Source organism: Choloepus didactylus, chromosome 2, assembly GCF_015220235.1.
Source record: "Choloepus didactylus isolate mChoDid1 chromosome 2, mChoDid1.pri, whole genome shotgun sequence".
In the NCBI taxonomy this organism is placed as follows: Eukaryota; Metazoa; Chordata; class Mammalia; order Pilosa; family Megalonychidae; genus Choloepus; species Choloepus didactylus.
Genome location: NC_051308.1, coordinates 211,874,965 through 211,887,831, shown reverse-complemented (window position 1 = coordinate 211,887,831; position 12,867 = coordinate 211,874,965). Strand labels below are relative to the sequence as shown.

The following is a 12,867-nucleotide window of genomic DNA, read 5'->3' as shown; positions in this document are numbered from 1 at the left end:
TAGCGCTGCTGCCCGGGCCCTCTCAAGTGCTCCGGACGAAGGCCATTCTCTTTGCCCCGCCAGGTGCCTCGACCCCGCTGCAACAATCCTTCCGCGAATGACGCGGCTTGATTTAGGATCCCGATCCTTCAGTACAGAAATTCGTGGTTCAGTGGCGTTGGGTCTCTACTCTCCGTCCGTTCCCCCCTCAGCTCGCGACCACTTGGTCTGCGCCGCCTGCATTCTATGTGTGCCGGGCCCTCCCGCACTGTGGGGAGAGGCCGGGAGCCGCCCACGCCGAGCTCTGTGCTTGGCGGCGCCGTCTCCCTGGGTCGCGCGCGGATTGCGCGGCGCGCGGGAGCCGGGCGGGCAGTCATGGCGAGGCGCTCGGGGAGGTAGCTGGGCCCAGGCAGAGGAGCGCAGGGGTCGTCATGGCCCGGCGGCGGCGCCGCGCCTGCATCGCGCTTTTCCTGGTGCTACTCTTTGCCTTTGGCACCCTCATGGGCCTGCGCACGCTCAAGGCCCCGGACGGACTCCCGGCGCTGGGCCCCGGCCTCGAGTTGGCGCCTTTTGATCGGCGCCCGGAGGCGGCCCCTGCGCCCGCCGCCCGGGCTCCGGCCGCCCCAGCCGCGCCTCCGCCTCCGCCGCCCCCGCCCCGTACCGCGGGCCCGGGTAGTTCCCCCGGGCCGGCCCCCGCGGAGGCCGAGCCGGCCCCTGGGCAGAGTCTGCGCGTCTACTCCGACCTGCACGCCTTCTACTACTCCTGGTATGGGAGCCCGCGGCGCGAGGGCCACTACATTCACTGGGACCACGTCATGGTGCCGCACTGGGACCCCAAGATTTCGGCCAGTTATCCCCGCGGCCGCCACAGTCCCCCCGACGACTTGGGCTCCAGCTTCTACCCGGAGCTGGGGCCCTACAGCTCCCGGGACCCCGACGTGCTGAGGGAGCACATGACCCAGCTCAAGGAAGCCGCCATCGGTGAGTTCCCTGCCCGGGAGGCCGTCCCCCAGCCTCGCCTTTCTTCCCCACAACCCCATCTCCCTCCAGTCTGTCACCGGGACACACCCCTGAGCTTGGCTTCTCACCCTTTCCCGCCCACTCTCATTCTGCACTGCCACTCGGCACTCAGATCCCCCCTTCCCACTTGGCCGCCTGACCCCCCACAACTCCAGGGCCCTTCTACAGGGCGGAGCTGCTGGAACGGCCAGTGGAAGGAGTTTGCACCAGAACTGTCCCAGGTATGGGCAACTAGCAGAGGGAGGCAGTCTTTCCATCTGCTGGGCTTGTGGGTTTGGCGAGGTGAAGTGAGACCTGGGTGTAGTGACTTCTCGGGACTCTGAGGTTCAGAGTAGCAGCTCCTGGGCTGGCCTGTGCTTTCACACCACGTGCAAGGTAGAGTAGCCCTTCCTGCTTTTTCTGGCTGCAGAGAGGAAAATTTGCCCATGTTGTATGATGGATCTTGCTCTGCTTGCAGTGGGCGGCCCAGGAATTTTTTATCAAGTACTTGGTTTAAAGAGAGTCCCTGGGAGCCTCCTTTGCTGGCTTGGGGGAGGCTCCTTGGCTCAATTATTTCAGGTTTTGTCACTGAATTCTGCTGGATTTTGCAGTATATTTCAATTTATCTGGTGGTAGTTTGAGTGAGGAGAAAAAACAAACAAAAAACATTGAATGCCAGAGGCAGAGGTAGGAGGTATACAAAGATTAGGCAGACCTGAGCCATGCCTCAAGATCTTATACCTTAGAGGGGCAAATGTTATTTCCCACGGGAAGCACTAAGATGACAGTTCCTCAGGGCTCTTCTCCCTGGGGGACTTCAGAGGTGCTCCTCTTCTCCAGAGGCAGCTCTGTGGTTTTCAGGTGGGTGTGGCATTGTCTACCCGTTCCCTTTGTTCTACTGCTTGCTAAAGCACTCGAGTGCCCAGTTCCTACCCACGTTTCTCTCGGGTTCCCTCCCGGCCTGGTTATGGTTCCCGCAGCAGCTGCTTTTCAGCACCGCGGGCGTGGACAGCTCCACGACGCGCAGCTCTGGAATCTGATCTGGGCGAAGTTAACCTGGCAGGAGCCTCTTTCACGGTTTTCAGAAACCTTTGTTTTGTGGTTGAAGATGGTTTGTGAGTGGGGAAAAATAATCTCTGTTGAGGGGGGTGCTGTATGTCTTTGAAGCAGTCTCTGTGTTGTGTCTCAGGCGTCCTGGTTTTGTCCTGGTACCCACCTGGCATGGCCGATGATAATGGGGAACCCTCAGATGATCTGGTTCCTGCCATTCTGGACACTGCCCATCAGTACAGCATCCAGGTGAGTCTCCAAGAAGAGGTCAAATGCTCCCATCCTGGAGCTGTCCCCTCCTCCACCCTCATAAGTTCTTAGCAGCAGCCCAGGAATGGCAAATATGTAGCAATTGTGGTAATTGGGGAAAGGGCCTAATAAATAGTGCCTCTATCACTGTTTATTTTCTTGAGCTCTGAAAAAAATTGCAAATAAACCTTAATATAGGACAAATGGAAGACTAACACTTTTATTAGTTAGCAATAGAGGCTAAGTTGGAGATTAGTGCAAGAGCCAAATGGGCCTGCAAATTGAACTCCAGACTGAAGTCAGGTTCACCTCCCTGGTTGAAGGCAGTGCTGGACCTCAAGGAGTAGAGCATAACATGTGCTCTCGCCAGGCAGGCTTAAAGAAGGATGGAGCTGAGCTAAGCATGTCCAGTTATTTTCCTCAAATGTACCATTCAAATAAGTCATTTCCCTCTTTTGTGTCAAAGGAAGAAAAATGAAGCCTTATTCCCCATTCCTTAGTCCATCACTGATATGTTTAATAGATCATAACTCATTGATACAGTTTCAGCATCCTTCTTCCCGTTGTTTCAGGCAGCTACCACTCATCACTTGGAATGGCACATAGGTTGAAACCTATTAGCTGTCCTACAACAGCCCATCAGGAAGATTCCCAGATGCCCTGCTATGAGAAGTGGGCAAACTTCTCATCCCAAAGGCTACGGCTTGATAGTCGCATTTTTGGTCCTGGAGAGCAGTGGCTGCCTTTATTTCTTTTGTATCCACCATTGCCAGGCCCCCTCCTGAACTCAGCCTCTCATCCAGACCATGGTTGGAGCATGAGCCTTATACGCTGGTGCCTGCAGTCAGGTCAGCAATGTGGCCCCTGGACAGATACCCACCTGACCAGTAACTCCTCTGTTTGTGGCAGGTGGCCTTCCACATCCAGCCCTACAAGGGCCGGGATGACATCACTCTACATGACAACATCAAGTACATCATTGACACGTAAGACTGCTCTGGGGGCTGGGATTTTGGTGGGAATCAAAATAGGGGTGAAGACAGAAGGTTTGGAGGGGCAGACCGAGAGGCACAGGGCAGAATGCCTGTGTTCCTGGCAGCTGTAAGAGAGTACTGGGCTTGGAATCAGGCAACCTTGCTTGAATTTTAGTTCTGCAGCTTCCAGTCAGAAGCCTCTTAAGCCTTTAAATCTTTTGAGAGTTACATGAGCTAATGTGAAAGTGGCTTGCACATTGCCTGGCACATGTCATTCATTCATTCAAAAAACATTTGAGTACCTACATGCTTTCAGGCATTGTCTGAGCCCCAGTTATACAGTAATGGGACTCAAGTTTACATTCTAGTATGTTAGGCAGGCAGCGGAACAGACAGTAATTAAGCAGGAAAAATTAAAGTGATCCATATTATGGAAAAATAATGATGAAGAAAGCAGGATATTGTGTTAGAGTGTTCCTAAGAAACTATTCTAGGGTGGTTAAGTGAGCCTCTCTGAGATGACATCTGAGCTAACACCTCAATGAAGAGTTAGCTCTATAAAGATCTGGGGGCAGGCAGAAAATTCCAGGCAGAAGGCTGGCAAATGCAAAAAGGCCATAAGGTGAGACAAGCTTGGCATGACAGCAGAACAGAAAGGGTGGAGTATAGCTGGAGTGAAGAGATGGGGGAGTAGGAGTGGTGTAAGCAGGGCCAGATCAAGTAGGTGGGACCTTGTAGATCATGGTAAGTAGCAATAAGATCTGACTGACGTTTTGAAAAGAGAATAGATTATAGGGAGGCAGGAGCAGAAGCCTGCATGCAGACCAGTTAGGCAGCTGTGCAGCAGTCCAAATGAAAGATGGTGGTTGCTTGGCCTAAAGTAGGGAAGTGAGACTTGAATAAATGATTAACAGGCCTGGGGAGAGAATGAAGGGGAACTAGGTTCTTGCTTAGAGGCATGACAAGTCCAACTGTGGAGACTGGCTGGATTCTAATCTGTGCCGTGGGCATCAAGAAAGATCCCATCCATGGCCTGTCCAATAGCTGTGCTGGCTTCTTCCCTGATAGGCTGCCAACTCAGGCTCTTCTTCCTCCTGCTCCTCAGGTATGGCTCCCATGGTGCATTTTACCGCTATAAGAACAGCATAGGTAAGAGCCTCCCACTCTTTTATATCTACGACTCATATCTGACATCTCCTGAGGCCTGGGCCCACCTCCTCACGCCAAATGGGCCCCACTCCCTCCGCAACACCCCCTATGATGGGGTCTTCATAGCATTGTTGGTGGAGGAGGGGCACACCCATGACATTCTGGCCGGCGGCTTCGATGGCATGTATACCTACTTTGCCTCCAATGGGTTCTCCTTCGGCTCCTCCCATCAGAACTGGAGAGCTGTGAAGAACTTTTGTGATGCCAACAACCTCATGTTCATTCCCAGCGTGGGGCCTGGCTACATTGATACCAGCATCCGGCCTTGGAACAATCACAATACGCGGAACAGGGTCAATGGCAAGTACTATGAGACAGCCTTGCAGGCAGCCTTAACAGTAAGGCCTGAGATTGTCTCCATCACCTCTTTCAATGAGTGGCATGAGGGCACCCAAATTGAGAAGGCCATTCCCAAGAAGACGCCAAGTCGCCTATATTTGGACTACCTGCCGCATCAGCCCAGCCTGTACCTTGAGCTGACCCGCCGCTGGGCAGAGCACTTCATCAAAGAGAAGGAGCAGTGGCTAATGTGAGGGGTCTGCAAATACGAGCCTGAGGTGCCGATGTCCAAGCATCCCTGAAGGATGTACAATGTGGGGCTCAGCTGAGAATGTGTAGGTACTCACTTGTCTCCAAGTCAGCAGTTGGTGCTTCTGGGCAGGCCCCTGAAGAACAAAGCCTGTTCATCAGGCAAGTGTTGCTGGAGTGGTCTGCAGTGACAGGAAACTAGGTGGAGGTCCAGAGGCAACCACAGAAGCTAGGTGACTGGACTAAGCCCAGAGCCCAGCTCTGTATCAGTTAGAACACTTCAAAATAATCCTTTCCAGTTCTGAATTGTGCAGCAGGTTGGTGGTATGTAGTGGTCATGCAAATTGCTGCTTCTGGAGAGGCATCAGGGTTCTGCGCTAGCATGCACACCCTGCTCCCTTCTGCCAGCCTGCATCTCTCTTCAGGCCTCCTTTTCACGTCCAGTCTGCCTTCTCTAAGTTAAAGAACCATTTAAAATTTTTCTAAAAGGGAAATTCTAGGTTTAAGTTCTTCCCAATAGATTGCTGAAGCCAACTATCAGAAAATAATAATCCTGACATTTGTACATTCATTCAATACACACTAATGAAGCACCTTTCTATGTGTTAGATGCTGGGGGAGAAATGACCAAGGAACAATTCCAACCCTGAAGCTATCAGGATCCAGCTTTCCCTATTTGCTGTGGCCTGTAGTCAGTGCCTGGGCACAACTATAAGTTTTTCTTTCTCACAGTTTTACCCAATGCTGGGAGATCAGCTTTTTCTTTCAAGAAAATAGCTCTGTGGTCTGGAGCCTATATTTCCCAGGGAGAAGACGAGGACATCCCCCTCCCTTTAGCTGCCTAAACTGAAAAAGACCCACTCACTAGAGCCACCTTCAGTGCTACAGTGATTTCTATTAATTAAATATGAAATGATGTTTTCCAAAAAGCATTCTTTCTTCTCTCTCCAAGACCTTCTTGACTCTGACCCCAGCCAGATTCCATGACAAATTGAGAAGTGGGTTGGGCTGGCTCCAGTATTAGCAGTGAAGAATACATTTGCTTAACAAATCACTAGTTTAAATGAGATCTCTAGAGGGACTATTTAACAAACCAGTGCTTAGTTATAAACTAAAATGCTAATGGCAGGGATCATTATCCCTTGAGACAACTTCTTGGCAAGATTCTTAGGACCTACTTAAAAATATGTGCACTGGAAACCACTGCAGTGAGAAGTTTATGGACTCAAGATTGACTTTCCATTCTGGGAACTGGGGTACAAGGAGAGAAAGTGGACCTGGTAGTTACCACAAGGACACCCAGCTCCAGTTATGCAGCTAACACTAAAGCCCACCAGATGGATGGGCAAGCCTGGCCACTTCACCTATGCATTAGCTGAGGAAACCAAGGCAGGCAAGGACAGATGAAAAGCGCTGGAATATTCACCTACAGTAATATACAAAAGATAATAACACAGAGGCTTCATTTCATACAAATGAAATTTGAAAAAATAATTAAATCAGCAATTCTCACTCTGCTGGCAGCAACTTAACTTGACTCAGTTCTTTTGGAGGCTTATCTGTATCAAGAGCCACAAAAATATTCATACACTTTGACTTAAGGAAATAATTGAAGAAAAAAATAAACCATTTACAAAGGTATTTAATAGCAGCACTGTTTTATATTAAATAAAAACAGTTCAAATGCCCAATAATTATGCTTAACATTTGATATACATAAGAGTAAAGATAAAAGGCTGCTGAGTAAATACTGGATTTAAATAAAGGGCTTTTAAGGTAGAATCAACTATACCTTATTTTATGAATAAATAAGAAAAGCTACTGGCTGAAAAGGATGGTAGAGATTTATTTTCCAATATTCTTTGATTTGGATCCTGGCACCTCCCCCCATCCCCCCCACCCCCTGACCTCTACCCCCTGCCAACTGAACAGATCTCCTACCATTGACAAAATGACAATGTTCCCCACCAGGCAATTACAGTGTACCTCCAGCCCCACTATTTCAGAGGAAACTGTTTGGGCTGTGGCCCTACAATCTTTATCATAACCTGGTTCCAGTTTTAGTAGTCCAAACACATGCCTTTGGTATGTGAGGCTTTGAAACAACAGTGGTAGCTCTAGCTCATTTGGACCTTAAATGACACCACCCACCAGGAAGGAGGCTCTCCCTACACTCCAAATCTGTTATTTAAATCACTTTTCAGTTGAAACAAAGAAGAAATTCATTAGAACAAGGCCTTCTTTGGAATGTTCTTAACCTCTCAATTCAGCTTTTGAATGAAACATGAAATTACAGGTAATAAATACCCCCCCACACACACCTGTTGAACTAAACCAGCAGCTTCTGGGGCATGGTCTACAATGTTCAGAAAGACATACTGCCCAAAGGGGTCAGGTTTTGGGGTGATGTAGCCCCAATGGCCTCTGCAAATGAAGCCTTGCCAACCACCAGCAGACAGACACATAGTGTCCAGCACCACTCCTTGGGCACCCCTTTCCTCCCAAGTTTCACAAGCAGGATCCATCTGAGGGGAGTAGCCCATACTTCTGTTGGAGGATGGCTGTAGTACTTTCCAGGGCACTGAGGAGGAAATGGAGAACAGTTACAGTCTGACTTCTCAAAGCCCTGAACCTACCAGGGTCTGGTGATTAGGGACCTTTAAACACTGGTTTTACTATGCTCTGTTCATCAAACCCTTGGGGTAGCCTTTAGAATCCTGAAAGAACCAGTAAATACCAGCAAACTTGGTCCCACTGTATCAACCACTTCTTGGAACCAGCCGCCCCACTCAGGACAAGACAGGAGTGATAGTCTTCATTTTGTCGAGGCTTGTCTTTTTTTTGGCATCTCCCAACCTCCCACAGCAAAGAGACTCACCAGCCTGGACGAATGATGCCAAACTTTCCAGGCACAGACAAGTCGACCACAGTTGAACCAAGGCGATACTCAGGGCTCTGTCCATCCCCAAGTGGCCCCCCATCAATGACCAGGGACAAATGAGGCCAGAGGTCTTGGAACTCCTGAGAAGGGGGAGAGGAAGAGCATGGATACTATCTCTGGCATCTATCTGCAATGATGTCTCATTGAGTGTGGGATTCATAAATAAGACAAAAGCCACACAGTTCCAAAATAGGAGGTATCTTCCCCTAGGCAGAAGAAGGACCCTCACTTAGTCAAGTAAGCTTTGCTAAGGACACTGGCTTCCTATAAAGTTTGGAGATGCCCTCCCTCCCTCCACCCCTGGGATTAGAGCCCCAAACAACAGCGGTTTAGAACCTAAGGCCTACAGCCTCTTGCTGTACCAGGAACTTTCTCACATTGCTTCCATTGGGGAGGTAATAAGTGCAATGATTGGAGTCCTAGGTTAGATGTGGGTTCTAACCCTGGACTTTCTACCCCATCTCTGTTCAACCTAGGGCAAGTTACTTTACCCTCATCTGTAAAACAAGAGGGCTGAACTAGATGATCTCTAAGGGATCTTCCAGCTCTAGCACTCTGATCCAGGATCTTGGTGGAGCTCTGGATCAGGGTAGAGAGAGGAAAACAGGGTGGACTCTGTAAGTGCATGTATCAGCACTCAATCCTTGGTGATGTGGGAAAGATATTCATGAACTGTGGACTGAATTGCTGAGAAAGAGACCCCCCAATAAAGACACTGCAGTGACAGTTATGCCTGGGAATACAGGATAGGGGATCATATATACCAGTTACTGTGTTGGGTAGGTCAATTACTGGATGAAGAAAAAAGCATCTTCCCACCCCAAAATCCCCACTCCTGCTTTGAGTACACCACCAGGACCAAGATTAACCTGCTGTCTGCAGACAAAGAAGGGACACTGAGCCCTTACCTTCCAAGGGCACTGAGACCATTCTCTAGGTCTGGGCATGGAAGGCCCCATCTCCTTACTACACTCTACATTTAAATTTAGTAAGAAAAATACAAGTTAAACTTCTTTGTGTACTTATTCATTCTAAACTATGCAGTCAAGACGGGCTTAGGATGATACCTTCTTCAAGCTGGCTTGTGGCAGAGGTGACCAGAACAGGGCAGGAGTAACAAACTGGGTAAAAATCTGGATCTGCCACTTAATGGCTCTGCGCCCTGGGACAAGTGATTTAACTTCTTGGAGCCTTAACTACTTCAACTGTTGTAACTCTGTATTGTCCAACAACTGCTACCCCTACAAAAGGGGGGAAACAATGATTGTACTTACCTTTACTATCATCAAGACAGTTGGAAGAAAACACTAATTATCCCCTTGGCCTCTCAAACTTTGTGATAAAACCTTTCCAAGGTTCTTTAATTTGGATGCCCCAAACCCCTACCTGCTGCCAACTGGACAGACTTCCCACCATTAGACAAAAAGGGAGACTTTCCCTGCCAGGTAATAAAGTGCACCACCAACTCCACTGGATCAAAGGAAACTGTGTTTCGCCTGGTAACATCAATGGGGAGAAGACTAGGTAACCCTCACCTTGACATTCAGAGAACTGGCCTGGGAGCTGAGGTTGGCGCTGGTGAGAGCAAGTGGTCCCCCAAACACATGGGCCAAGTCCTGCATGAAGGCATGATCAGGAATCCGGATGCCTACAAGCTACAAGACAAAGAAGGGGAGAGGGATCATCAGAAAGGCTGGAAGGGATGAAGGATGGGTCTGGCCTAGATCTTAATGTGGAACGCAGTAAGAGAAAACCTGACTGACAGAAGTGAAGGGGTTCAGGTCCTTGTTGAGCTCCTCCGAACGTTCCATTACCAGGGTAACTGGTCCTGGCAGCAGATCTTTCAGAAGCCCCTTGGGAACCTTCACATGGCAGTACCTGGGAAACAGAGGGGCATAACTCAGTTCATGAATGAAGGGCCACCACTGGCCCTTCTCCAGACTCCAGGCCAGATCCAGAAAAAGGTCCTTGGGGACTGCAATGGATCCCTCTGTCTCCCAGCTTCACCTTCCTAGGAGCACCCCAGGCTTGGAAACCACCTGCAACCTCTGTCAGGGGTTGCCAAAGCTGCACGTGTTCCGTATTTTATTTTCTTCAAGGCACTCCCTACTAAATCAAGCTACTGTATCTATTTGTTTCTTTCTTTTTCTTTTTTAAACCATCGGACACCCCTTCTTCCCCATTAGCACAAAAGCGTCAAAAGAATAGGGGCCCTGCCTGTTTCGTTCATCGCTGCGTCCTAGCTTCCAGTTCAAGACTTGCCATACGCTAAGTGCTCAATACATATTTCCAGTTCCGGATTCCTTGGTAAGCCTAGACAAGCCCCTCCCGCTCCCTGCGCCTCAGTCTCCCAAGCCTGTCACCGGAAACCCCTCCCGCGGTGCCGCCCCCAGCCGGGCCGGGTCCGGGCGGCCTCACCTGTAGACGTCGGCCACGCGGCCCAGGCATACAGCCAGCGGCTTGGCCTCGTTGCGGCCTTTGAGGCGATAGACAGAGCCCAGTGCGGCCGAGCAGCTCGCTGAGCAGGCCAGGCCATACAACGTATCGGTGGGGACAGCTACCACGGCGCCGGCGCGCAGCTCGGCCACGGCGGCCCGCAGCGCTTCTGTCCAACCGGCGCGCTCAGAGCTCGCTGCCCGCAAGACTCCGCTCCCCGGCAGCCGCAAGAGCCGGGCCCCCGGCACCGCCGGGGCGGGGCTCGGTGGGCGGAGGAGACGGCTGCTCCTGGAGGAGCCCACGGGCCCCTCGCTCAACCCCACGCTAGCAGCCACGGCGGCCTTGATTCCCTTGCACGGACGCAGGGGAGACATCCGCTGAGGCCCGCTTCCGGGAGGAAGTGACGCGAACAGTCAGCTTCCGGTTGTAGAGGCTATGCCCCGCCTCCACGCCGGGCACCTTAAAGGGACAGCGACCCCCAGGAGGCTTGAAGGAGACCGGTGGGAACGGGGCGGGGCGCAGCTTTGCAGAGCCCTAGCACAGCGCTGGGGAGGGGGGACGGCCGATTGGGGGGCAGTGGTCGTACCGCGCAGGCGGAGATGGAGTGGGGCCCAGGCTCAGACTGGTCACGGGGGTGAGAGGGGGCCCGTCGGGGCGGGGGGAAAGGGCTCAGACCCCGCGCGAGCGCCGGCTCTGACCATAGGTCTGTCTCTCCGTCTCTCCGGGGCAGGGAGGCTGCCGGCGTGGACCGCGGTAAGGCTGGGCTCGGGCTCGGCGGGAGGCCACCCCCGCAGCCGCCCCGGGATGAGCGCGCCCAGCAGCTGCTGGATGCGGTGGAGCAGCGGCAGCGGCAGCTCCTGGACACCATCGCCGCCTGTGAGGAGATGCTGAGGCAGCTTGGCCGCCGGCGCCCGGAGCCAGCTGGTGGCGGGGTCAGTGCCCACTCCCAGCTGGGCCTGGGGGGTTGGGGTCTACATTCTGACAGGACTTGCCAAATCCTAGCTTTTCCCGGAGGTTGGCAGTGTGTCCATTGCCCTACTCCTAACCCCCTTTGATCTGGGAGAGAGATTTTGGAAAAGTTAAGTGTTATCCAAATGTATAGTGGCCATATCCTTGCAGGGCCTAATCCAAGGCCTTTCTTCCCAGCCTCACTTTTCTTCCTTTCTGTTCCAACCAGAACGTCTCAGCCAAACCTGGAGGGCCCTCCCAGCCAACTGTCTCCACCAGAGGTGGCTTTCCAAAGGATGCTGGTGATGGAGCTGCGGAGCCCTGACCATCTCTAAGCGGGTGCCCTGACTTCTCTCCCTCCTGGTGACTGGACTCTGAACAACTCCCCTTCAATAAAGGGGCCAGTCTTCACTGGCAGTGGCTGTTATTTGGCCCTCAGCCTGGGGTGGCAGCTCTGCTAGCAGCTGGGTTCACTTCCACTTCATCCTGACTAAAAGCAGTGCTGTGTTTTGAAATGCAGCCAATGGATACCCAGTCTGATTACCTGAATTTGAGCAGAACAGCAGTGCTTGCCAGTTTGGTCTTGCCTGCTTTGGGGGATTCAGGCGGTGTCAGCCCACTTGTGCATTTCATACTTTGGGGGCTTCTAGTTCCACGAACACCTTCAGCAGAGCCTTGATTAAAAGGAAACCTGCAGACCCTCCTGGTGAATGATCTTTCCTTTCTGTCCCCTCTCCAACTCTGATGGCTGGGAAGGGGGAAACGGGTGACAGCTAACAACCATGGGCAGCGTTGGGAAGAAATGCCACAGATACCACCAGATTTAAATAAGCATTTAATTAGGATTTCATTAGTATTTAATATTGCTTTTTCAATTCCAAAAAGTTAAATTTTCAGTTCTTAGTAGATATTTTAAAGTACAATATTAAGTTTATACAAAATGAGCAATTAAGCAAACACCATTATTTCACATTCTTCAAAAATACAAATTCATATGTACTCTTTTTTGGGTTTCGAGGTTTCTTCCTTTGGAAGTACTGAACCTGTAACGTTTTCGTATCGCTCAGTGAAAGTCTGTTGTTCCCATGTTGCAAACTTAAAGAAATTTGATAGACTTTTACATAAAATCCAAATAAAACTATTTGGGATTTTAACATTGTTCCCAAAACACCAGCCAATGATTGATCAGTGTGTGTCAAAAAAGAAGGCTCCTGGGGGCTCTTGCCTTTCCCGGCTAGAACATGTTAGTCACAGATTCAACAAAAACCTGTTTCCAGCCAGTTTCCCCAAACAGGGACTAGGAGGAGTTGACAGGGAACGGGAACAGCCACCTTGGACCCTGACTACACCCCCACATTCTCCAAAATACAACAAAGGATGTAGACTGTTGAATCAAACAGAGCCCTGGGGAGGCTGAGAGCACAGGAGAAGGGGCAAGAGAAGCCTCTGACTTGGCACCACTACAAGGATAACAAGGATATTGCAAAAAACACCCCTGGGTTTTGGTGGAAAAAGGTTTTATGAAAAATTTCCCCATAAGAAAAAGAGTAGAAA

At 50.9% G+C, this 12,867-nt stretch overlaps 3 protein-coding genes across 5 annotated transcripts; 2 read left to right on the top strand and 1 right to left on the bottom strand.

Moving 5' to 3' along the window:
• Nucleotides 1-340: 340 nt before the first annotated feature.
• MANEAL (mannosidase endo-alpha like) lies at nucleotides 341-6,810 on the top strand. Of its 2 annotated transcripts, XM_037827675.1 has the most exons (4): nucleotides 341-960; nucleotides 2,168-2,277; nucleotides 3,187-3,263; nucleotides 4,357-6,810. In XM_037827675.1, the coding sequence occupies exons 1-4, from the start codon at nucleotides 411-413 to the stop codon at nucleotides 4,991-4,993; spliced, it is 1,374 nt and encodes a 457-aa protein (XP_037683603.1). In that variant the 5' UTR covers nucleotides 341-410; the 3' UTR covers nucleotides 4,994-6,810. The 2 variants fall into 2 exon arrangements, with proteins under 2 accessions (XP_037683603.1, XP_037683604.1); XM_037827676.1 differs by lacking the exons at nucleotides 341-960; nucleotides 3,187-3,263 and having other exon boundaries at nucleotides 2,207-2,277.
• Nucleotides 6,811-6,907: 97 nt separating this feature from the next.
• On the bottom strand, nucleotides 6,908-10,748 carry YRDC (yrdC N6-threonylcarbamoyltransferase domain containing). Its single transcript, XM_037827677.1, has 5 exons — nucleotides 10,348-10,748; nucleotides 9,693-9,807; nucleotides 9,465-9,584; nucleotides 7,867-8,009; nucleotides 6,908-7,569 (listed from the first exon to the last, which is right to left on the bottom strand). Exons 1-5 carry the CDS (start codon nucleotides 10,737-10,739, stop codon nucleotides 7,497-7,499), a joined length of 843 nt encoding a protein of 280 aa, XP_037683605.1. The 5' UTR covers nucleotides 10,740-10,748; the 3' UTR covers nucleotides 6,908-7,496.
• C2H1orf122 (chromosome 2 C1orf122 homolog) lies at nucleotides 10,312-12,012 on the top strand. Of its 2 annotated transcripts, none has more exons than XM_037827678.1 (3): nucleotides 10,312-10,865; nucleotides 11,096-11,297; nucleotides 11,543-12,012. In XM_037827678.1, exons 1-3 carry the CDS (start codon nucleotides 10,801-10,803, stop codon nucleotides 11,636-11,638), a joined length of 363 nt encoding a protein of 120 aa, XP_037683606.1. In that variant the 5' UTR covers nucleotides 10,312-10,800; the 3' UTR covers nucleotides 11,639-12,012. The 2 variants fall into 2 exon arrangements, with proteins under 2 accessions (XP_037683606.1, XP_037683607.1); XM_037827679.1 differs by lacking the exon at nucleotides 10,312-10,865 and adding an exon at nucleotides 10,873-10,999.
• The last annotated feature ends 855 nt before the right edge of the window (nucleotides 12,013-12,867 follow it).